We start from the raw sequence: 23,867 nt of genomic DNA on the forward strand, positions 1-23,867 counted from the left end.
CAATCATGGAATATGTGCGTGGCTTGCGTCGTAGTAAATAAAAAACAGTTACCTACTCTAACCACGCTTATACCAGGTCATTTGTTGTGTTTGCGCAGAACGCCGGTCGCCGAGTTGTAATCTCCGAGAAGCGGACATATTGTATTACGACCAAACGGATCGGGAAAACGTCGGTGATATAAAAGTCAACAAATGTCATTTTTGTGTCATTTTTGCAGATCTAGGGCCGAATACCGAGTGCCGACTTACCTTTTTACTAGATAACATAGGTTCGAGTGGCCCTCGTACGTTGAAAGTCAATTTCGGCGGCAGTGGTTCATGTACAACGTCTTTGGAGGTACCTACTATCAGTCAAAAGACGTCCTCCATAGATGATAACAGCGTTCAACATGCATCTGCCGTTATCGTACAGCGTACTGCGATGATTGGTGTTATCGGTGTGTAGTGTAAATGGTTGTTTCTGTTTTCTTCCGCGCGACTTGTAGACCGTATACTCGACCGTATAGTAGCGCGCGCAGAGCAACGACGCCGGACCGCATCCACGTTCTCGTGCACGAACCGTCGCTGGATAATCGTAAGCTTCAAACTTGAATTTGAACTCCAAAGTGTTCATCTTTCCTCGTCGGACTGTGCGTCCCGGATCCGCCGAGCGTGTTTTCGCTCGATAATAATAATAGTCCTCCGGTGGGTACGTTTTTAGTGTGCAACGGCACACTATCGGTCCCGGACTATCGGATCCAAATCACCGTGTTCTCGCCGCTAAGTCGATCATCTCGCGGTCTGCGTTTTAATGATCGTATTTCCCTTCAGCGTCCGCCTTCCAGACGCGTACATACCGTGTGTCGTTGATTTTGTGTGCTTCTTCCCGAACGCCGCTAAAGCCGTTGTTTCACCATGGACAACGTTTACAAGTGCCGAGTATGCTTTCGCATGTACCACGACGAGGAAGATGTCATCGATTTGTCATCGGAGGAGTCAAAAGAAGAACAAATTGCCGCCAAAATACTCAGTGCACTGTCAATCATGGTAAGTGCACCGAATGACATAGATATTAGCGATTCTTTTTCTTATTATTCTTCTTATTATCATTTAGTGTACTTGCATTGCTGTCCTTCTCTTTACGATCTAATATACGATTACTTAGTTCTACTTCAAACATTATATATCTATCACTACTATTCAGTATTATATTATGCATTTCATTATATAGTAGGTTAGCTACTACCTATGTAAATTAATTGGAAGGTCAGTAGTTGTAAAAATAATACAGCCATTGACTCCAATTATTTTACATACTGTAGGTATATAATATAATAATAATATTATGTAAGTTATCAGACCAAACAAATTCAAAACCTAACAAATTAATAACTTTTGGTTCTCAATATTTTAAAATTTATTTTTATATATAATTTATTTTATCTTGCGCTGCATGTATAATGTACCTACTTACCAAACATTTTTTTATTTTTTATAAGGTAGGTAGGTACAGAAACTAAAAATTAAAATAGTCAAGTTGTAAATCTGGATTTTAGAAAATTTTTGATTGCAAACAGATTAATTTAGGTACCTACCTAATTCAAGTACCTACCTAGTTTATTTATGATTTCTTAAAATGTCAACATTTTTTATTTGATAAGTACCTACCTACCTAATACTTATTTGAAAAAATTTAATACTTTTTGAATTTAAAATGTTTTTTACAGCTGGATCAACAAAAATAAAAAGAGTCAAAAAATTATAAAAGTTTACTAAAAATAACCTACATACCTAAAAATATCAAAATTTTTATTAAAATCCTAGATTTACGATCTGGTTAGGTATTTTGAATTTTTCAAATAAATATATAGGTATCAGATTTAAAATCTTCTATTTTCATCTCGATTTTCATCATTAAAAATAAAACATGTTATAACTATTGTATGCTTAACTATATGTGTGCATATGCATCTGTAAAAAAATTGATAAATATTAATTATAACAAAAGTTAAGTACCTATTTAATTTGTCAGTTCTTTCTGTTACATCTTGTACTTTTAGGTATAATATATATAAATAAATATTGCCATAGAAATGACTTTTAAAAGTAATTTATTTTGAAAATAATATTACCTAGGTATATATAATATAATATTGTGGTACTGGTTTGTTATATACCTACATATATCCAGTGATGTAGTCCTAAAAAAGTTTATGGGTACAAGACTTAATAATTGTAAAAATAACTTGGGTGGGGGGGGGGGCTATACCTAACGCGCGTACCACAACTTTTGTTAAGGGTACATCGTACACGCATTAATATAAAATTAGGAGGTGGGTTCACACTTTGTACCCGCGTGTACCCTCCACAACACCACTGCTTATATCCATGTCTATGTGTGTGAAAACTTAGTAATTAACTAAGTTAATTCAGGTTTATAATCCATAATAATAAATATATCCCGTTAATAATCAAATAATTCGACAGAAACTTTTATCATTACTATAAGGTACCTGCCGTACCTAAGTGTTTATCACATAATATGGGTTGTTTAGAAACTAATAATCTAACTGATATCTTTGCATGTTTTGTTGGTAGTTAATCAAGTATTATTATTAATATTGTCAGGCACATATATTATTATTAAAATTAATTTTAATGTTTTTTAACAAGAGTGCCCAGTAGAAGTTTTTTAATTAATTATAATGGATCATAACCACAACATTTTGCCCATTATAATTGATACCACGACATTATACATTTATATCATATACCTAATGTTAGGAATAGGTTTATACCTATATAGGTAAATTAAATTGTCAGTAACTTATTAAAATAGTTGTACTACACTTATTTGGACTAGAAAATATTTTGGCCTGTTGTCTATAGCGAATAATTTCTGATTTTTTTCTTTAAACTTTAATTTGTACCTATATTTGTTTTTAATGCAAATATATATCTTTAATACCTACTCGCTTTAATATTTAATTTTATCCAATATAATAATAATATAATTATGCATGTGTGTGAATGCGTGATTGTTAATTATTTACAAGGTTATTTACTATCAAGGACTAATAACACCCCTTGTAATAAATTTAAATCCATGACTTGAATTTTCCTACCGGCTGAGAGCCTACTTCATAAAATCATAGTATCTTTATATTCTTGTAGGTAGGTACCTAACTTTTATACCTTTTAATTTTACTATGTATTAGAATTGTTATGTGTAGCCACTAGCTAGTATAGGTTCCACCATTGATCATAAATAGTAGTGTAAATGTAATTACCATTATTAAAAATGTATACTAGTATTTATAATCAATGGTACCTACTACCTATAGCAGGAATGGCAAATCCATGGCACGCGTGCCCGTGGTAGCTTGCTAAAAAAATTTTAGGATACACTAGAGATTTTAAACAACCTAGATAGGTAGGTAAGTTACTATCAATACCTATCGCCGATCACCTAAACCAGCGTTTCTCAACCTTTTTTCATTCGCGTGCCCCTTGACCTCCACCACTATTTTACGGACCCCCAAATGTCAACTTAGTCATATATTCTTACATAAGATAAATACGAATTAACCAAATAAGTAAAACAAAAAATTTGGAAATTTCTATTTATTTTAATCAGCATGTGCCATACAATCTATATACCTATATATTATAAAAAAAATATATTAACTTAAAATTTAGTTTTAATGTGATCCTTTGGCTTGTTTGCTAGCACTTCATTTTTTGAAATCTGGCTCTACAGTTGATAGGTAAACCCGTAAGTCTGAACTCACAGATAGTCTTTACGGTACTTATTTTTAATCAACGTATATGACGAAAAGGCCCTCTCCACCAATACAGTGCTCGTGAACAGTAGTAAAATATTAAATGCTTTGTAGGAAAGCTCAGGATATTTGTCATCCACATCAGCCCAAAAGGCGATGAGAGATTTTTTTCAAGAAATGCTGCCTGAAGTGAAGAATCTGTTTTGAGTTCAATCAGTTTTTCTTTTTCTTGAACTGATAAAACTGCAGCAGATTTGAAATAGTTTTTACTGAAAGGGAACGCAATCCAATGGTCTTCTTTTCAGGGTTCGCAGTTTTAAACATTTTGTTAAAAAACATTTGTTTTAAACATGTTTTAAACAATTGAAATTAAACATTGTGTGTTTAAAACAACATGTTTAAAACAGATTGTTTAAAACATGTTTTTTTATGTTGTATGTTTAAAAATGTTTTTTTATAAATTCTTTTAAAACTTAAAAAAAAAATAGGTGCCACATGTTATTATTTAAATTATTTTTTTAATAACAACTAATTACCTATACTAATTATGTTAAATTATAATTCAATTTAATTTTTGTTCTATTGATATTTGATAATTTAACAGTCCAATTTCTATATTATTATTATAGTTTTATTTAAATGGTTAGTACCTAGTACTTAATACAAATTAGTAATTACCCAATTATTTATTCATTTTAAAAATGCAATATGCATTCACGTGTAGTATATTAGACATTAGTATATTATATAGAAGCATAGGCTAACCTAATCAATGTCCATTAGTGAAGTAAATGACATTTCATATGATATATTTTTAAGCAAATCAATAATCACATTATCGACTGTTGCAATTTTCCATTGTCCTTTCAAAGTAAATTATAACAATTTTTTTATTGTTTTAAAACATGTTTAAAACATGTTTTAAACATGTTCAAAACAATTGAAAAAAACAAAAAAATTATTTTGTTTAAAACAAAAAAAACATCAGAAATGAATAAAAAACTGTTTTTTTGTTTAAAATGAAAAAAACTGTTTTTTTCCGAACACTGCTTCTTTTCCACATTTAGGGAAGTACTTTTCAAATGCTGCATTGAGCCCATTCAAATGTTGTTCAATTTGGTCTTTGATGTCTTGTGATAGGTTCATATCAGTTTCACAGAAAAAATCATGTAGTGTTTCAAAAACTTCTAGTTGGTTATTCTCAATACACGACTTCCAAAACTCTAACTTTTTAATAAAAGATTCTATTTTGTCAGAAACTTGGAATATAGTCACTGCACTGTTTTGAAGAGTCAAATTTAGATTTTTTAATTTCAAAAAAACATTGGATAAGTATGCTAGTTTTTGAAGCCATTCATTAAATTCAGATGACAAATTACAATAACAAATATATCAAATACAACAAATTTCACTTTTTCCGCCATTACACCTTTTTTTCCACGAACCCCTAATACCTTCTCGCGGACCCTCGGTTGAGAAACGCTGACCTAAACTGAATCCAGCTGTTGTAAACGGCCCCCTATTTGTAAAGAGGTCAAATTTTTACCGCTTGATATAGTAAAATACAGAGTAAAATATAATTCTGTATGTCATTTTTTTTTATTTTTTAGATTTTTTTAGAGTTGGGTGAATACTTGACATTGGAAAATGTTATAGTCGAGTACTCGTTTCACTATTTTAATTTAGAGTTGGGAGAGTACTTAATTTTGGAAAAATTTTCGAGTCGAGTTCGATTACTCTATTGACTAAAAATTATCGAGTACTCAACTTTGTTTAGTACTCAGCAATTGTTTAGTAATCGTAGTAATCGACATTAGAACTCGACTCAAAATAATTGAAACTCAACATTTAAAAGCAATACTCGACCAATAATAGATTTTTTTAAATGTCCTTAATTTTTTTGCATACAGATTATGTACAATATGTGCTTAAGCCATATAGAATAATATATTAAAGCACATAGTCAATTTTAATTTAAATTAGTAAAAAAATAAGATAAATAGTAGTAATGTTTTTAATGGCTGGTATAAGTAACATAAAATGTACCTGTTACAAAAGTTTTAAAATATAATAATTTTCAAAATAAGAAGACATTAAACATTATGTCAATTAAATATGAATTTTAATGTTATAAATTATTAATATGTACTTATGTCGTATAGAATAATATAATAATAAAGATAGTAAGTTAATAAGTAATACCTAGTTAAAATAGTAAAAAAAATAAGATAAACAATGTATGAAAATCATTAAAACTTTGTGACTGTATGTCTATGAGATCGATATTCTGTATACGTGAATTAAATGCTTTATGTAATATTGGTTTGAAAACTAGTCCTCTTTTTGGAGTAGACAATTTTTTCTCACAGTGGATACAAAGTTTCAAATACGTCATAATATGGCTTCTTTTGTAATATTGCAATATTTTTGTTCAAGTTCGGATACCATCCTATCTTGACTACCATGACCAATAGAAGTATGACTTGTATTTAGAATATCAAACAAATCCTCGTTAGTTACAGAGTAAAAATGATATTGGATGCAGTATCTTTTACACTTTTAACAAGATTATCTTTCCCACTTATTGTTGTTATATTGTACTAATGAACATTGTTATGATCTTTAGGAATTTTCTTTATGCCCGGTGTATACAAAGAAGTTTTGGAAAGATTTTTTCAATAATTTGTTTTGTGTAATAATTACCATTTTTTTTTTCACTTTTTTTTATTTATCCTGATGCTTTCTAAAACACCTGGGAATTTCGACTTCTTAAATGTATCAAGAAAATCACTTTTCAATTGAAAAATATGCTGTTGTTGAAAATTGGAGCATTTTTATTACCCTAAATGTTGATGAAAGACAGGAAGTCAGGAAATAAAACATCATAATACATTTAGGCCATAATCTGCTAAACTAATCCTAATAAAAAATGTTTATTTTATCATTTTCTGTAGGCACCTGCATGAAAAATTTCAAAAATATTTTGACTCGTTTTGAGTTATCTATGGACATTTCAAATTTTTTCAGTTTTATTTTCTATAAATGTCAATACAATTTTTCTTGTAGTATCAAAATGCTTGAAATTATATCCAAGGTTCCTCATAAGTTATAATAGCTGTTGAGAAATATTAAAGATCCATATATATTATGCACAATTTTTTTTTATAAATAGGTATTTATAGTTAAAATGTTTTCAACATTTATTATAATCTCTAAAATACTATCACCTAATAGTAAAATAAATTACTTTAATCACAATAATATCATAAAGTATACATTCTTAGTAATATTATATACTGACAGACTTTTTTTGTTCAGAATCGTTTTTTGTATACAATGATTTTATTCAAATATAACATAACCATTGACGTGACTTTAGACACCTATTGTACAGCAGAGTGTTACCCACTTACCCACTTATATAAATGAATATTATGTTCAAAAACAAGTTAGTGGTAAGTCCAAAAGGTGAGGGGGTTTGGTAGTTATAAAATATGCATATCCCATCCCTTAAAATATTTGTAAATTTGTAATTATGCCACTGTAACAGGCATGTGTCCCAAGCCTGATACCTTGGACCGTGTACACATTGTCGGACCCCTCCTCAGCCACCTCTTGTTCCTTCGCCACTAGAATGACTTGAATCATGATGATGAAGGCTATCTTTCTGGATTATAATCGGAACACATAAATATTGCTTCCATATTGTATTCAATGAGATCTTTAGTTGGGCTACAGAGTAAGTTCTCAAAATCTATGATTTTGGCCTAATAACAACCCTAGTTCATGCCACTTCGGTTAATAGTATTTTTTTTATAGTGTACCTATTATAGGTAGTATATATACATTTGAAAAAAAATAATATCTCATCAAAGATACCTATTTGAATCCCCATTTGCTGAGCACTATTTATTTTTTTAACAATTCTCTGTAGCTATATTTATTTGAGTATTTACACTTCAGGAAACATCTATGAAAATTTAATAATTAGATAATAATAGCCTTTAAATAATAGCCTACCTCTTTAATGTTGAATAATATTTCAATACTGCCTCTAGATTCTAATCCAATTCCAAAAATGTGTTTTTGCCATATTTCCATAACTATTGTGCTAGGTACTATTCTAAACATAATAGATATTTTATTATTAATACTTAAATTTAATAATTATTTTTCTTACTTTTACAGATCACTGATCATGATCCTATAAAGCATATTTGTAGAATATGCTATAGGCAAGTAGAAGCTAATTTCAGATTTGCAACTGCATGTCGAATAAATAATGCAAAGTATATCGAAACCTTATCAAATGCACCTTCAAATGATGTGATCAAAACAGACTATAACAAATTTATGAGAGTACCGGTTCATGCTTTGGTAATAATAAATTTAAACTATAAAGTATTGAGAGGACGTGCAAATCTAACAAGTTCTAAACATAGTAAATTTTACGCTCAACCGACCAAGTTTGACTCCATTAGTTCAAAAAGTAGAGTGTTTTGACCTCTTATAAAATTTAAATGTAAGATTATAATCTAGACAATCTCTTAGGCTTTTTATTGTATTTTAACTTTTAAAAGAGTTATGATTATAAAATGTTAATTGTTTGTACATCTTAAAATACCTACTCATAACTGACTTTAAAATTAAAATATAATTAAAAGCCTATGAGATTGCCTAGATAATAAGCCTACCTTTAAATTGTATAAGTCAATCTCTAATTTTTAAACCAACAGAGATAAACGTGATCATCTGAGCGTAAAATTTTCTATGTAACGCACTTGTATAATGGAGCAACACATGCAGGTACCACGTCCTTGTAATCACATTATAATCATTTATAAATTATGAATACTATACAATTATATTTATTTATTTAATTAAGTATATTAATAGTCTTAATCTATTGAATTTTGATTTTATAGTTTAATAAATACCAGTACAATGTGAAAGGTTTATTTGATGCAGTAACAAGCTTTTTGAATGATCCTAATGAAAACCTAAGTTCGACTAGACATATTGAACAATTTTACCAATATTTTGGTCTTCATAACCCCAACAGGTTAGTATTAGCTTAATATTATAATAAGTTCCTAATCTTTTTTTTTTTTTTTTACATTTATTAGTACACGATCGTTATTATTATTTTACAATAAGCGTATGTGATCGAGGAGATGGCGTGGCTTGAAAGAACAGGAGATAAGAAGCCACCCATTGGAGGCACTTAAGGGTAGGAGTTTATTTTAGGTGTGCAAGTGTGAGAGAAAGGGATTGAGTATAATGCAAAGGGGAAGTAGGGGTACATGCATATTTAATTGAGTAGGTCACGACACCATGTACGTTTAGGTCGCCTTCTGGGCTCACCAGGAATAGCGTTGGTGGATAGTTCAGAAATCAAGGGATTACGATGGCTGTGGAATTTGGAGTGTGTGCGTTTGTAAAAGGTTTTTGCTACGTTTTGGACTGTTGAAATGGCTAGGTCTCTATGTAGAGTGTCGTTGGATGCATAGTAAGGGGCTTTGGTTATTTGGCGGAGGCATTTTGATTAGAAGACTTGGATTTTGTTTAGGTTAGACGGTTTGGCTGCACCCCATAGTTGGATACTGTATGTCCAGATCGGTTTGAGAAGGAGTTTATATAGTAGAAGCTTGTTTTTTAAGTTGATGTGTTGTGAGGTAAAAAGATAACGTAATTGGCGAGAGCGGTTATTTAAGGCAAGTCTTTTGCTGTGGGTATGAGTTGCCCAAGTTAGCCTGCGGTCAAGGTGAAGATCTAGGTATCGGACATTTTCCGCGGTTGGGAGAGGTACATTGTTAAGGTATATGGGAGGGCAGACTTTTTGTCTTAGTGTGAATGTACAATGGATGGATTTTGTTTCGTTGATTTTTATCCCCCAATCACTATACCAGGTAGATAGGAATTTGAGATGATTTTGTACAAGGTTTGAGGCCATTTTAGGGTCGTGGTGGATGGCTAGTAGCGCCTTGTGGACGGCAAAGTAGCCAGTTGTGGTATTAGGGGTGGTAGGTTGATCTGAGGTGAATAAATTGAAAAATAGAGGTGCTGTTACAGAACCTTGTGAAACACCCGCGTGGATTGGAGAAACTTTGGATAAGGAGAAGCCAGATCGAATAGCGAAATGTCTGTTTTCTAAATAGGTTTTAAATAATAGGAAATAGTATGGAGGAAGAATGGATTTGAGTTTGAAGAAGAGGCCTTTATGCCATACTCTGCCAAAAGCCAGTGACACATCAAGGAAGGCAGCTGTGCAAATAAGTTTTTTTTTCAAGTGTACACGAAATTTTATCCACAAGGTGATGGACTTGGTGTATTGTAGAGTGGTTATGACGAAATCCAAATTGTGTATTGGGTGTGCTCGCTTCTATGATGGGAAGGATACGTTTTACGATAATTTTTTCAAACATTTTTGAAAAAAGCGGAAGAAGACTATTGGGTCTATATGATTCGGGTGAGTTGGGGGTTTACCAGGCTTGGTGATCATAATGATGATTGAGAATTTCCAAAGAACAGGGAAGTAAGACAGTCTAAGTATAGCGTTAAAGATGTGTGTCAAGAGAAGTAATATTTTTTTGGGGAGTCAAGTTGCTATCTCAGCTGTGATTAGGTCATAACCTGGGCTTTTGTGTTGAGGAGAGTTCCTTATCGCAAATTCAACTTCGTTAGGTCGGACATGTTTAGGTTGGAGAGTCATGGGTAGAGGGTGGGAGAGAGAGTAGTTTACTTTTTCGATTTGGGAGGGAGTGAGGATATTATTATGTGGTTGGAAGGTAGAATAGGGATGATATCGAAATATATTGGCTTTATCTAAATCAGTGACAGCCCAAGTTCCATCGGTTTGTTTTAGAGGAGGTGTGGTTTGATTGTTGGGTTCGGAGGACTTTCCTTGTTGTTTGCCACAGTGAGTTGTCCGTAGACAAGAGGGAGACGAGACGTTTGGTGAAATTGTCTGATCTAATTGAGGCTCAAAGTCTTGAGTTTATTGGTTAGATTGTTAAGGTTTGTCTAAGGGATATTTGGTTCTCTTTCAGGTAGCACGAGCTCTTCATTTGTCTAAAATTAAGATTCTTATGTGCAGGGGAAGATTTCTGGTGGGGTTTGTAGTTGGCATTGGGGAGGAGCAGAACCAAGCAGCTTCTTGTATTGACTTGGTTAGAAGGTGTAAGGCTTCATCTATATCGTTTGGAGATTTTTAAGCTAGTTTTGAGGTTACATTGGCTGTCAAGGGTGGATCTGAATTTATCCCAGTCCATTTGGCCTAGGTTGGGGCTTGGTTGTTTTGGTTTAAAAAGAGGGGCAGTGTCAATTGTTAATAGGATAGCTGTTAGCTGAATGGTCAGAACAGATGTCCTTGAGATTAGTTGTTAGGCTGTAAAAACTGTTGGGAATCTTAGATATAAATATGTCCAAAATGTCAGGCCTTTTTCTGGATGAAGTTGGACAGTAGGTTGGCGATGGAGGAGAGTGTACTTTGTAGTTGCGATTTTGTGTTGTGATTTCGAGAATGTTTCCACGAGGGTTGTTTACGCGACAAACCCATTGTATATTTTTAACATTTAGATCACCTCCCATTACTAATTTGTGGCCAGGAGTAAGGAAGAAGTCGTTGAATTGTTCTAGAGTTCCTAATAAAAATTATAAATATTTTTTTCCATCATAAAAATTATTGATTTTGAATGAAGTGTATAAATTGGTTCTAAGTTAAAGTATTTTGTTTTTTAAAGTATAATAGGTACCGTACCTATAAAAAATGTTATGGATATCATTGTTAACAGTACCTACCTAAATTATTTAAATCAAATAAAAAACATAAAAATAAAATATAAATATTTTTTTTTTTTGTGTGTTTTGAGTAAGGACAAGTATAAATTTAATTTAAATTAAATATTTATCAAATTATGATCATTAGGAAAATAGAATATTTGTATACCCAGAGGAAATGCTGAAGGAATTATTCTGTAATAATGTTTAATATATTAATTCATGTTAATGGTATATCGAGAATAGTGTGCCTATAGCATCTCTAAATTAATGCATTAATGATAATATTTATTTTGCTATAAGCAATTTAAAATTTGAATGTTAAATAATATATTTTGAATGTACTTTATCTTGTATTGTTTTATAGTATTTCAAATCAATCTGATATTGAAAATGATACACCTATTGGAATTCCTGAAAGCTCTTCAGTACTGGAAGTAAATATGTCTAGTACAAATGAGCCCAATGTGTAAGTAGATAATACAGTTTCATTTTATTGTTAGTTGTGTACAGGAGCATCATTTGAGTTTTATAATAGGGGTGCCAAAATTTAAGCAGGCCAATTATTTTTTGTCAGGCCACTTTTTTAAAAATACAGATATTCTTTGTGTGTAAGTTGTTTGTATGGGGTTAAGCTCTTGAAGGGTATATTTTAATGAATTCAAATTATTCATTAATAATTTGTTTGCCTTTTGGTATAGATCTGATAATATTTAGTAGGTATGTGTAACAATGTAATTTATTCCAAATATCTTTCTTCACCAGGATACTTTGAGTATGAAATTATAGTTAAATATTTTATACAAGAGTTTTAAATATATTTGTACCAACAACTATAATAGTATAGAAGACAATAGTAATTACAAGTTTAGTAAGCAATTTAGTAATTTGCAACTATATTGTATATATAATTGGTAAATCATAATTAGTAAGTAGTATAATAACTAAAAAATTAACAAAGCTGAAAGCTAGAAAAAAAAAGCAAGTTCAAATAAGTGGAAATATCCTATTTTTAATTTTGGCAAACTTATCTACAGCATTTTCCAAGTCAATTTGACTTGCTCTATGTTTTTGAACCTATATTATCAGGTCACTTAAACATTCAGCCCCTGTCGTGGTTCTCAAATAAGACTTAACTCTTTTTAACGAGGAAAAGAATCTCTTGTTTGAAGCAGTACTGACTGGTAGTGTTTTGATCAGATTTAAAATTTTTTAAAGTCTCTGAAAATGCAATACGAAGATTTTTAAGTGTATCAACCATCGAATCTAAATCAGGATTCAGCATTTTATTTTGTGTGACTATTGATTTTGCCGAATGAATTCCGGATAAAATTGTGTTTCTTTTTTCATTGGAGCATTGAGATTAATTTTATTATCATCAATGCAATTTTCTGGAGAGCTGTTTTCTAGTAAATTGTTATAAAATTCGTCATCATCACTCTCGTCATTTTCCTCACTAGATGAACCAGAATTTGGACTTGGATTAATTATAGCACTTAATGTATTGCATTCACTGATAAATAAATTTCTGCACACATTTTTATATCTTACTGGCATCCAGTTCATTTTAAATTTTGGGTGGCTTATTGATACTAAAATAAACGCTTTACTTTTGGAACTACTTAAGTTCAATAAATAATCAAATCGTTTTTCAAGATTTTGAATTATGCATAGACTTAATGGTTTACAATATCCTCTTCTATTTGTTGAGTTTAATAAAAATAGTCTTATGGACAAAATTGTTGGAGCCACATATCCTAGATAGCTTCTTTTTTCTCCTTGTAATTTGTCTAGTGCAGATGCTAGTGGCTCCATAACTTCACAATACTCTTTGAGAAATAGCCACTCTGTTGTTTTAAACTTATTTAATTTCAGTTCTTCAAATACTAGAATCAATTTTTCTTTGTAAAATAATATTTTTTTTGCTGCCTCATACATTAAGTTCCATTTTGTTATAACCGGTATGGGAAATTTACAATTACATTTGTCTCTAACTGTATCTGAAGCTGCAGTACTCAAACTAACTAGATTCCAAAACTTAACAGTTTTTCAAACGTCACTTTTGAAATTTGTAAATAAGATCGGTCAGTTATCTTCGCAATGTCTGTTGTAGCGATCAAATTCAGGGTATGAGCACAACATTTCATATGATCAGGCAAGCAAATACTAATATCTTCAGAATGTTCATTTGATTCTTCAGAAAGTAAAGGATGTAGATCAACATGTTGAATTTTACAACATTTGTCATCTTCACTATCTCCATTGTCACCAATTGTATTAGAATCAGAATCACTGGATTAGTTACCTACATCGTAAGTATTTGATTTTCACACAATGTGGTTGAGAATGTCCGAAACGCTTTCCCGAAATTACTTGCGTTGTCAGTTATGGTATGAGTTATTTTTGAATTAATTATTTGAAAAGTTTGAGTTATTTCATTAACTACCTCAGCAATATTTAAATAATTATGTCCACCTTTGATTCTTTTACATCCCAAAACATACGAATGGCGGGTATAAGAAATTTCTTCTATGAAGTGACATGTCATGCCAAGATAGCTTTTGTTGTTAGTACTCCAAATATCTGGAATAGTACAAATATATTGTTGTTTGATGAGCAATGAAGTCAGCATGGAAATATAATTTGTATAGCTTGTGTTGAGTTTCTTTGATATATAATTTCTGTCTGGAAGTAAAACAGAATCTGCAGATGTTAATCCAGTAAGGCCAAGGATTAACTGTCGAAATGCAGGTTTTTCACAAGTAATTAATGGTCTCATTTCTTGAATAATGTAGTTGAACACCAAATCACCAATCTATAGTATATGAAACATTAAGATTACTTTCTTATAATATTCTAGATTACAATAAAATATAATACAGGATGTGATTCACCAAGTACGCTAAGTCACTAACCCCCTTTTTCTTTTTCAATAATGCAGTTATTCAAATTCTGATTTTTGTAATTTTAAATATAGATAGGTACTTAAAGGCCATATTTTCAAATTCATGAGATTCGTTGTACTACTTAAATAGTGCCCTGAAGATACAAATTTATGTTTTTCAATTAGAACCCTCTTTCTAATGCACATTATTTAGTGTATAACTTTTCTGAAAATGTTGATGTACCGGAATCAAAATTAATACAAGTGGTTTTTTGAGTTATTAAATTTGTGTGCTAAAGATAATAGGTCCACGATAAAGAGTATAAAAGAATGGGGGCTATGCTAATTTTAAGATTTTAGTGATTAATATTAATCGTTTGATATTAATAATTTGTATAAATGGCCAAAGTATGAATACCAGATCCAATATTACATCTAGCCATCTAGGTATTTAATTTATTTGTAATACCATTTTTACAGATTATTATCCTTAGTACAAACATTTTAATAACTGATTTTACACATCAACATTAAAAAAAAAATTATAAAAGGAAAATATGGTGGTTAGCAATTAGCATACTTAGTGAATTACCCTGTGCCTATAGGTGAAAATTAAAATATAATATAAATAAATATAATTTAGGTACCTACATAATATGGGGTAAGGTAATGTATAATATTATTATGCAGATCTACTTCTATAAATCAAAATCTAAATTATCACTTTGGCAGTTTGGCATCATCTTCAAATACTCTACAGGAATAAAATTATTAGCCGTAACATTAAGATTAGGTCAATATAAATTGTATTTTTTAATTTATATTATTTTATAATTTGTGTTCTATTTGTTTTTATAATTTGTAGATAATCTTTGTTTCTAACTTTGTAATAGGTACCATAATTATATATATAAATGCATTTTATTAAGAAGTACTTATAAACAACTAGTAAGTAAAATTACCTTTTCGTTGGACCATTTTTTAGCTGAACCACTAAACAGTTTTGTTTGAATCTCTGTTGTTTTGGATACATCATGTCTTTTCCTTGCTTCTTTTACTTTTTACATCAGTGAGTTATGTTTGAGCTGTAAATGTATAGATAATTTCTTTATAAGACTTATAATAAAGAAGACCATTCATGGAATTAACTATTTTATAATGGAAATAGGAAATAACTAAATACACTATGTTTACATTATTTTAGTCATACACTCAGTGGCACCGAAATATTTAAAATATAGTATGACATTGTACAATCAAGGGGCACCCCATCATCCCCCTTTTTTAATTTCACAATCAGATGCAATCTCAAAGCACCTATAAAATGTAATGTTTAATAATTTATGTTTACGTTTTAACGTACATTCTGGATCCACGACGAGATCCCCTGCAGTACCCTACAATGCCCCTTTCCCCAACTAAAAAATATACTATAACTTATGTCATAGATTAGTGATCGGCGCCACTGCATGAACTTCACATAAGATGTAACATTTTGTAACTTGTACAGGTTACTAGGTACCTACTTTATAATCAGCACTAAGTTTACCTTTACATGATACCAGTCTAATATACCTACTTAGAAGTTTAATAAAAGTAAGTTAATATAATATTATCCTGCAATCCTGCAGTTCAGTACTACTAATATTATTATGTGTATTATACCATAAAGGTAGTGGTCACTAGCCAGTAGGTATATCACCATAAAAGTAAAATAAATAATATGCATTGGTATTTTTTAATTTTTGTAGATCAACGTGTTGATCTACAATCAAAGTATGATAATAAGTAATAACTAATAAGTAATGACAATTGTTATTACAATTTATTTTAATCATTAAAATCTTTGTAATAAATTCAAAATTGGCACCATTTCAATTTAACTGCAGGGGTGACCGGGGAGAATTTACCGATACCACCTACTATAGTCTATAGTACTATATACTAGAGTACTAGACTATATTATTAGTTATTACATAATGTATTGATATGTATACTATTACAAACAGTGTGCAAAATCAAATATATGACCTGTGATTATTTACCGATAAATTCTATAATAATCCTAAAATAACAATGTATTTGTATAAAATGTAGTAATAAAATATACAAAACTTACTTAAATGTGGCTTAAAAAGTTTCCACTCAAATTAGTTGATCCATTTACAACTTTTTGGCAGTTTTGACATATAGCTGACAATTTTTTACCTTCCACAGTTAATACTTTATAAAAATCATTAAATAAGTATTTAAAACTAGGACCTTCAAGAGATGCTTGGTTAGATCTGTCTATTATTGAACGTGGATCTTCAACATTTTCTTCAGTTGCCACCGTTTCTAGATCTAGACAAATTTTTTTCGTAACAAAACGGTCCATGATAAAAGTTTACAGTATACACAATACAACACAACAGTCAGCACTTACTGGTCAGTACTCAGTAAACTGAAGGATGCCGATTACATACGCACGCACACTACATGTCTAATCAATAAACAGTCTTATCTTTTCGTATGGAAAGCTATTTTTAGTGTTTTTCCAAATGTATAGCCTAGGCGAATAATTTAAAACAATTATTGTTGAAATCGTCAACCGTTAATATCCGCATCGTTTATAAATAGGTACTAGTATAGTAGTATTTATAATTAATGATACCATGAATTCAATTTCGATAATATTATATAATATTATTTATATTATTATTTTGTGTGGCGACTGGCGAATTGATCGCGTGCGCCTTTATCTTCAGAAACAGGGCGATTAAAAATTAAAATATAACCAATAAATAAATGGCAAAATAGTTATCTAGATAAGATAATAGATGAGTAATTGTTTATCTAGATAAGTCTCAACACTGGGCAGTATGTTAGACAAAAACAGAAAATCACGGCATCGAATCCCCTTAAAAATAACTGGATTAAAACATTTCCAAATCATGTTTAACTATTTTTTATAACCATTAATATTACTCAGGGTCAACTTACTTTTAATCCCCGTGAATTTTGGTCTTTCATGAATAATAGGCATAACTTTTCTTCAATTCCCAATCAAGTACCTACATTTAAATTACATTTCCGTTGGTGGTCCTAATGTTGCAGATCTATTTTCTTCTTTTTTTTTTTTGCCTCTACTTATAAATCACCATCATCTGCTCCAAACCATGCTCTTATGAATATTAAAATCCAACAGTTCTCCTTATTGCCATCCCAATTATCTATATCTCTGGAAGATGTATCTGATACTGTTAAAACCCTATCCAATACCCTGATAATATCCCAGCTTGTTTACACTTCAAATGTTGCGAGGTACTCTGTTCCCCACTTACCACTATTTTAAACAAGGCTCTCACGGAAGGGAATTTCCTAACTGTTTGGAAATGACCGTGTTACACCGGTCTTAAAATCTAGTAATTCTAATCACAAATTATAGACTGGTATCAAATCTTACTTTTATTGATAAACTCTTTGAACTTTTAGTGCTTAAAAACTTAAAAGTGCTTTTCACTCTGCATTGTCAATGGACCAACATGGCTTTTTCCCTGGTCGGTCCACAATAACAAAAAACTATTTCAAATGAGAATGCTCCGCATCGCACCTCGTTAGCACAAAATGAATAATTGCAGCTGAAACTTTCGTCCGCCGCCTGGTGCGTTCTCATTTGTATTTGAGTATAATTCTTTAGATTTTTCTTGTTTTATTCTCGATACCCTTAAAGATAGAGTTCAAGTTGATACTATTTTCACTGACTTCTCAAAAGCATTTGATTCTGTTGATCATACCTCTCTTATCTACACACTGGATAGGTAAGATATTGGTTATCCTCTTTTGTCATGGATTCATTCATACCTGGTAAATAGATTGGAATATGTTGTTTATTAGTATAATACATTCAAAATAAGTTCAATGTTTTTTTTGGAGTTTCATAAGATGAGCATATATCCCCACTACTATTGAACCTTTTTGTTAACTCGATCTTCAGCAATATTCCATCCGTTTGTTTACTTCTTTTTGCCGATGATGCAAAACTGCTCTCCCATATATCTTCCAATATTGATTTTGGCGTCCTTCAATCATCGTTCGATAGTTTTTTAATTGGTGTCACACTATTGGCCTTACTCTCAACTTTGATTAGTGTAAAGTTATATCATTTTCTAAATCACGGAATCTTGTTGATTACATTTATACCTATAATGACTCGACCTTAATTGAGTCTCCAAGGTAAAAGATCTAGGAATTATTATATTATACTTCTTCACTTTTTGTTAGACCTCATATTGACTCATGTGTCTCTCTGTTGATATTATGGATTAGTCTAGAGCTCAAAGTCATACTTAAATATTAAAATATAATATTTGTTACAGAAAACCAATCATGAAACAAAAGAAAACTCCTAAGCCCAAAAAAGCTGTGGCTTCTAAGTAATACATAGTTATTTGCTTTAATATGTGTATATTGTAAATGTGTAATATGTATATATATTTATAAATATCCTTTATTTTGTATTTAGGAAACAGACTCAGAAAACTTCCATTGCTCAAAGTAATCTAAAAACAAAAAGTCAACTAGTAAGATTGTCTACATCATCAGTTATAGAAAAGTAATATATATTTTTATTTAACTTAACTAGTTATACTTTTTTTGTTTTTATTTAGCGTTGATCTAATTGAATATTATTGATTTTAAAGAAAAAGAAAACAGTAATTAGTTAAACTATACTCTATTCACATTTAGAAGTGACCCAGGCAGCGACCAGTTTTCATTGGCGGCGGACAGATCAAACCCAACTGATCTCCCCACTTTAATGATTTCACACTAGAATGATAAGGACAATTAATTAGAACAAAAGTGGGCTAAGAGACCCACGCCCATGCGCATTAGTCGGCCTGGGTCGCTTTTAAACGTGAATAGAGTATAGGTTCAAATCACAATTTCATAAACAGCATTCTCTAGTTTATTTGTAACAGAAAAATTTAAAAATTGCTTTTTTAAAATACAAAAGGCTTCCAACAAATTAGGTTACTTGACCTACCACATCATTGTAAAACCAAATACCAATATATTATCATTATACTACACACAATTTTAAATAATTATAAGCTAAGGATGAATTTTATTTTTTCAAATTATATTACTTATGTTATTGTATTACTAGCTGTAGCTTTTAAGTAAATCAGCTATTTGCATTAATATTAATAAATATCCCTTCTTCTATATTTAGAAAACAGACTCGGAAAACTTCCATTGCTCTACAAAATCTAAAACCAAAAGGTCAACTACTAAGATCATCGACTTTGCCAACTACAGAACAGTAATATATTTTTTTTATTATTAATTTATAGATGTCATTAGTCTGTCTATTTCATTGTAACTTTTAATAACTATATTTTTTTGTTTTTATTTGACATTGATCTAATTGAATACTGATTAAAAAAATAAAAAAACCATTGTGAGTTGAACTCGGTTAAAACCAAAATTACTTTTTTAAAACACTAAACAATTCCATTAATTTAAACCAACAAATCAGGTTAGACACCTAACCACATCATTGTGAAAACAATACATAATCTTACACTCTCAATTTAAAACAACTATAAACCAGGTATGTAGCTAAGGGATGGCCTGGCCACCCAAAATATTGTTGAAATACCCAAGGCTCAAATAATTGAGTAAACAAAGTTAATTCATATTCAAAAATGTATATTATGATGTTTGTTATAATAACATAACTATCTTTAATGCTGTATTCTCGTGAAAATTACAAATATGAACATAGAAAATCGTAATTTATCGCATCATTTGCAATTTGATTTTTGAATAGCATGGTCCGAGTAGATACTCATCATATTCGTCTTAACATAGGACACAATCCATATAGATTATGAACCAACATTCCTATTTCATTAATTTGGCATTTCCCATCACGGCATCATTTATTGGTTAGTGATCGTTAGCTTGGCAGCACAATAATAGTGGTATAATATAGATACAGGTACCTATTTATAACCTATAAATATAAATACAATCGACAATTTTCTATTTACATCCATAACAAATAATGCTACCAAAATATATACCTTTTTTACTTTGGTTACTATCTATATATATAAATAAAAAATGAATTAATGTGTGTGTGTGTGTGTGTCCATATTACCATGGCAACCATTTATATATTATTTTGAGATTTTCGTCAGAGTGTGTCTCCGTATTATCATGGCAACCAATTATATATTATTTTGAAATTTCTGATGAAATGTTTTGTATAAAAATGGTTGCCATGGTGATATGTAAAACATATTATTCATATAGAGTTGGCAATTTTAATGGGCAACAAAGTGAACGGGATCAGATATTTTTATATACATAGATAGATTATACCTCTGAGCAGAAGATAGGCTAATTTAAAAAGGGAGAGGACCAACCCCGGGAGGTGCTCAAACAAGAATTTTAAGATTTCCGATGGAAATTTTTGTCTATAAATGGCAACCATGGGTTTTGAAGCTATTATAATAATAATTATTGGTTTCTGGGAAACGAAGTGCATAGGATCAGCTAGTAATATTATATTTAAAAGAAAAAGACTTAGATATGTTTCTTCATAATCTGAAATTTCAATGAAATAATAGCTTCATCGGAGCACCCAGAATCTAAAATTATATTAAAAATTGTATAAACATACTTCTAAATTTAAATAGTGCCTAGTTTCGGGAGGGGGGAAAAAATAATGGCCACTCTAGAAAAATGTTGGTAATAATTAGGCCACGCTAATTATGTAATCCTAGCTACATTAATTAATTTTAAAAAAAGATTACATTTTCAACATTTCTTGATTTTGAAGAATTTTGTTAACATTCTGATTTTAAATGTCCTTATTTATTTAATATTATTGATATTTATTAATTTTTATATTATGTGTAATCTGATATTACATTTCAAATTTTTTCACCAAGCAAAAATGATTTTAATACCTAAAAAAATACATATTAAAAATGTCTTAATTTTATATTTTATAGCTCAAAAATGTAAATTATAATGTATTCAAAATGCTAATATAAACATTTGGTGAACATCATTTATATATATATTTGTTCAAAAATGAATTTCTATAGATAGGTACTTAAATTTTCACCAAATTTTTTTTTTTTTCTATACATAAAAATAGTTTGACTAATTTTAAGCTATTTATATAAAATATTTATTTTGATTCAAAATGCTTGAAAATTTAACACAAGCTTCATCATAAGCCGTTATAATAGCAGTTGAGAAGTAATCAAGATACAAAGGCACAATTTCTTTTATAAGCATCTAATGTTTAAAATTGACCAAATTCATCAAAATTCCTAAAATTTACAAATTATTTTGTAGTTTACTCATGTCATAGTACCTCCGCTAGGAGGCCTCTACACTCTGTCTGGTCCGTCTTTTTATTTTTATTTTATAACATAGTCATCAATTGTTCTAATTGTTCTTATATTGTAACAGATTGAATAAAAAATCACATAAATAAAATAAAAATAAAAAATTTGTAGTTACAAATTTATAAAACGTATAATTTTCATAGCTAAGGATTGAAAATATAAAACAAGGATTCTCATAAATATTTATACTGTAACAAAAGTCTAAAACAGTCACAGTTTTTTTATAGATATTTTAAATTCAAAATTGTCTTGAAATTAGATATTTAAATTAAAAATAACAATTTTATTGTAATTTAAAAATATTGAATTTTAGAATAATTATCATATTTTATATGGATACACAATTACATTTTCAAATTAAATTTTTTCTACGAAAAAGTATTCAATATACTATGCTTAATAATAAAATAAATCACTATAATAGTATTAATATAATTTAAAATATTTAGTAATATTATAGGCTTCACTTAGAAACATTTTTCTTATACATTGAATTCAAATGTAATACATACTTTAGCGTCTTCATTAGACAACTAATGTATAGCAGAGCGTACAATTTTGAACCTTACCATCTAGATCTAACTTGTTATCAGAAATCACCCTTAAAGTTAAAAATCAAAACATTTTTTCTACTATATATTGTGTAGTGTATATTGACAAAAAAAATATATTTTATTTTCATAATATTCATAAAAAATTTTCAATCTTATGTTGTTATTTTTGCACTAAAAGAAATTAAAAATATGAAAATATAATTTGTAATATTTAAAATATCACAGAAAACTGCTGTTTGTCATGTTGAAATTTTATTGAATTGTAAAAATTAGTTTAAACTTAATATAAACTTATATTTAAAAAGATACTACAACGTAATATTAGAGCGTTAAATGTGCTTTGTCAAAAAAAAAAATATGCGTATTTCCCCTGAAATTGAAGAAATATTCAAAATATGCATTTCAAATTTTTAAACTCACTATTGTAGTATAGCTCGGATTTCTAGTTTGGTTTGTTATAAATTGAAAGCATATAGAATTATATGTTATTCCTGCAACTACTGAGCCCTAGTAATGAGAAAATTGTATTTTAAAGGTCGAACACGTCATTAACAAAGACAAGGCCCAAGAGAGCATCTGCTATTGACAGGGCTGCTGAGAATAGAAAGTATATTTTGATTTAAAGAATTCAATTGAATATATTGTAATTTATAAGTATATTTTTTTTTTCAGGTCTGGTTTATATAAACTAGGAAGACACATAGAGACTAAAGATGGCAGATGGACCACACCTATGCATAATATTTCATTTCCAATGGTTCAATGTCCAATTTGTGATGTGTATCTCTATAGTCCAGAGTCACGCAAAAAACATGAAGTTTTAAAGCATTCCTCGCTGCTTGAGTCTATACATGAACCTGTGGATATTGTTTCTACCCCAGAAAATACTGAACCATTAACTGAACAGTTAAAACTTTTTAATTATTTGAAACTTTGCGTAACATCAAAACATAAAACAAAAGTAGTCCATCAATTGGCCAAAAGAACAAATTTTTTGAAAGCATTGAAGACTTTAGGAGATAATATTATTGGCTCCTTTAAGTGTAATTATTGCCCGTAAGTATTAAACATCAATAAATTTCAACTATTTCTTGTTAAGAGAAAATATTTTTGTATTTTTTAGATATACAACGGATCTTATATTTGCTTTATGGGCTCACTGTACATCCAAACATCTTTATCTAAAATGTGATTCTGAAAAAAAAACATGTTTATATTGTTTTTTGTGCAATCGCATGTTAACTAAACGTACAACAATGCTCAAACATTTAAACGCTTGTATTAATAAAAAACTAAATGAACCACCAATTACCAATAACTCAAGTAAACGATTAATATGTGAAATTTGCAATGAATGTTTTGATTCATTGGTAGAACTTGAAAAACATACTTGGGGACATGCGAAAAAGAAATAATAGAATTATAAACATTAATATTACTTACATAATATATTTATATATATAGTATATAATTTACA

The 23,867-nt window shown here is 29.8% G+C and overlaps 1 protein-coding gene across 1 annotated transcript; it reads left to right on the forward strand.

Annotated features, from left to right (window-relative positions):
* The first annotated feature begins 135 nt into the window (after positions 1-135).
* LOC107882242 lies at positions 136-23,867 on the forward strand. The gene is made up of 10 exons (XM_016800316.2): positions 136-1,026; positions 7,950-8,138; positions 8,687-8,823; positions 11,908-12,009; positions 18,783-18,839; positions 18,929-19,018; positions 19,640-19,729; positions 22,926-22,997; positions 23,063-23,446; positions 23,514-23,867. Exons 1-10 carry the CDS (start codon positions 895-897, stop codon positions 23,803-23,805), a joined length of 1,545 nt encoding a protein of 514 aa, XP_016655805.1. The 5' UTR covers positions 136-894; the 3' UTR covers positions 23,806-23,867.

This window comes from Acyrthosiphon pisum, chromosome A2 (assembly GCF_005508785.2).
Source record: "Acyrthosiphon pisum isolate AL4f chromosome A2, pea_aphid_22Mar2018_4r6ur, whole genome shotgun sequence".
Lineage (NCBI taxonomy): Eukaryota > Metazoa > Arthropoda > Insecta > Hemiptera > Aphididae > Acyrthosiphon > Acyrthosiphon pisum.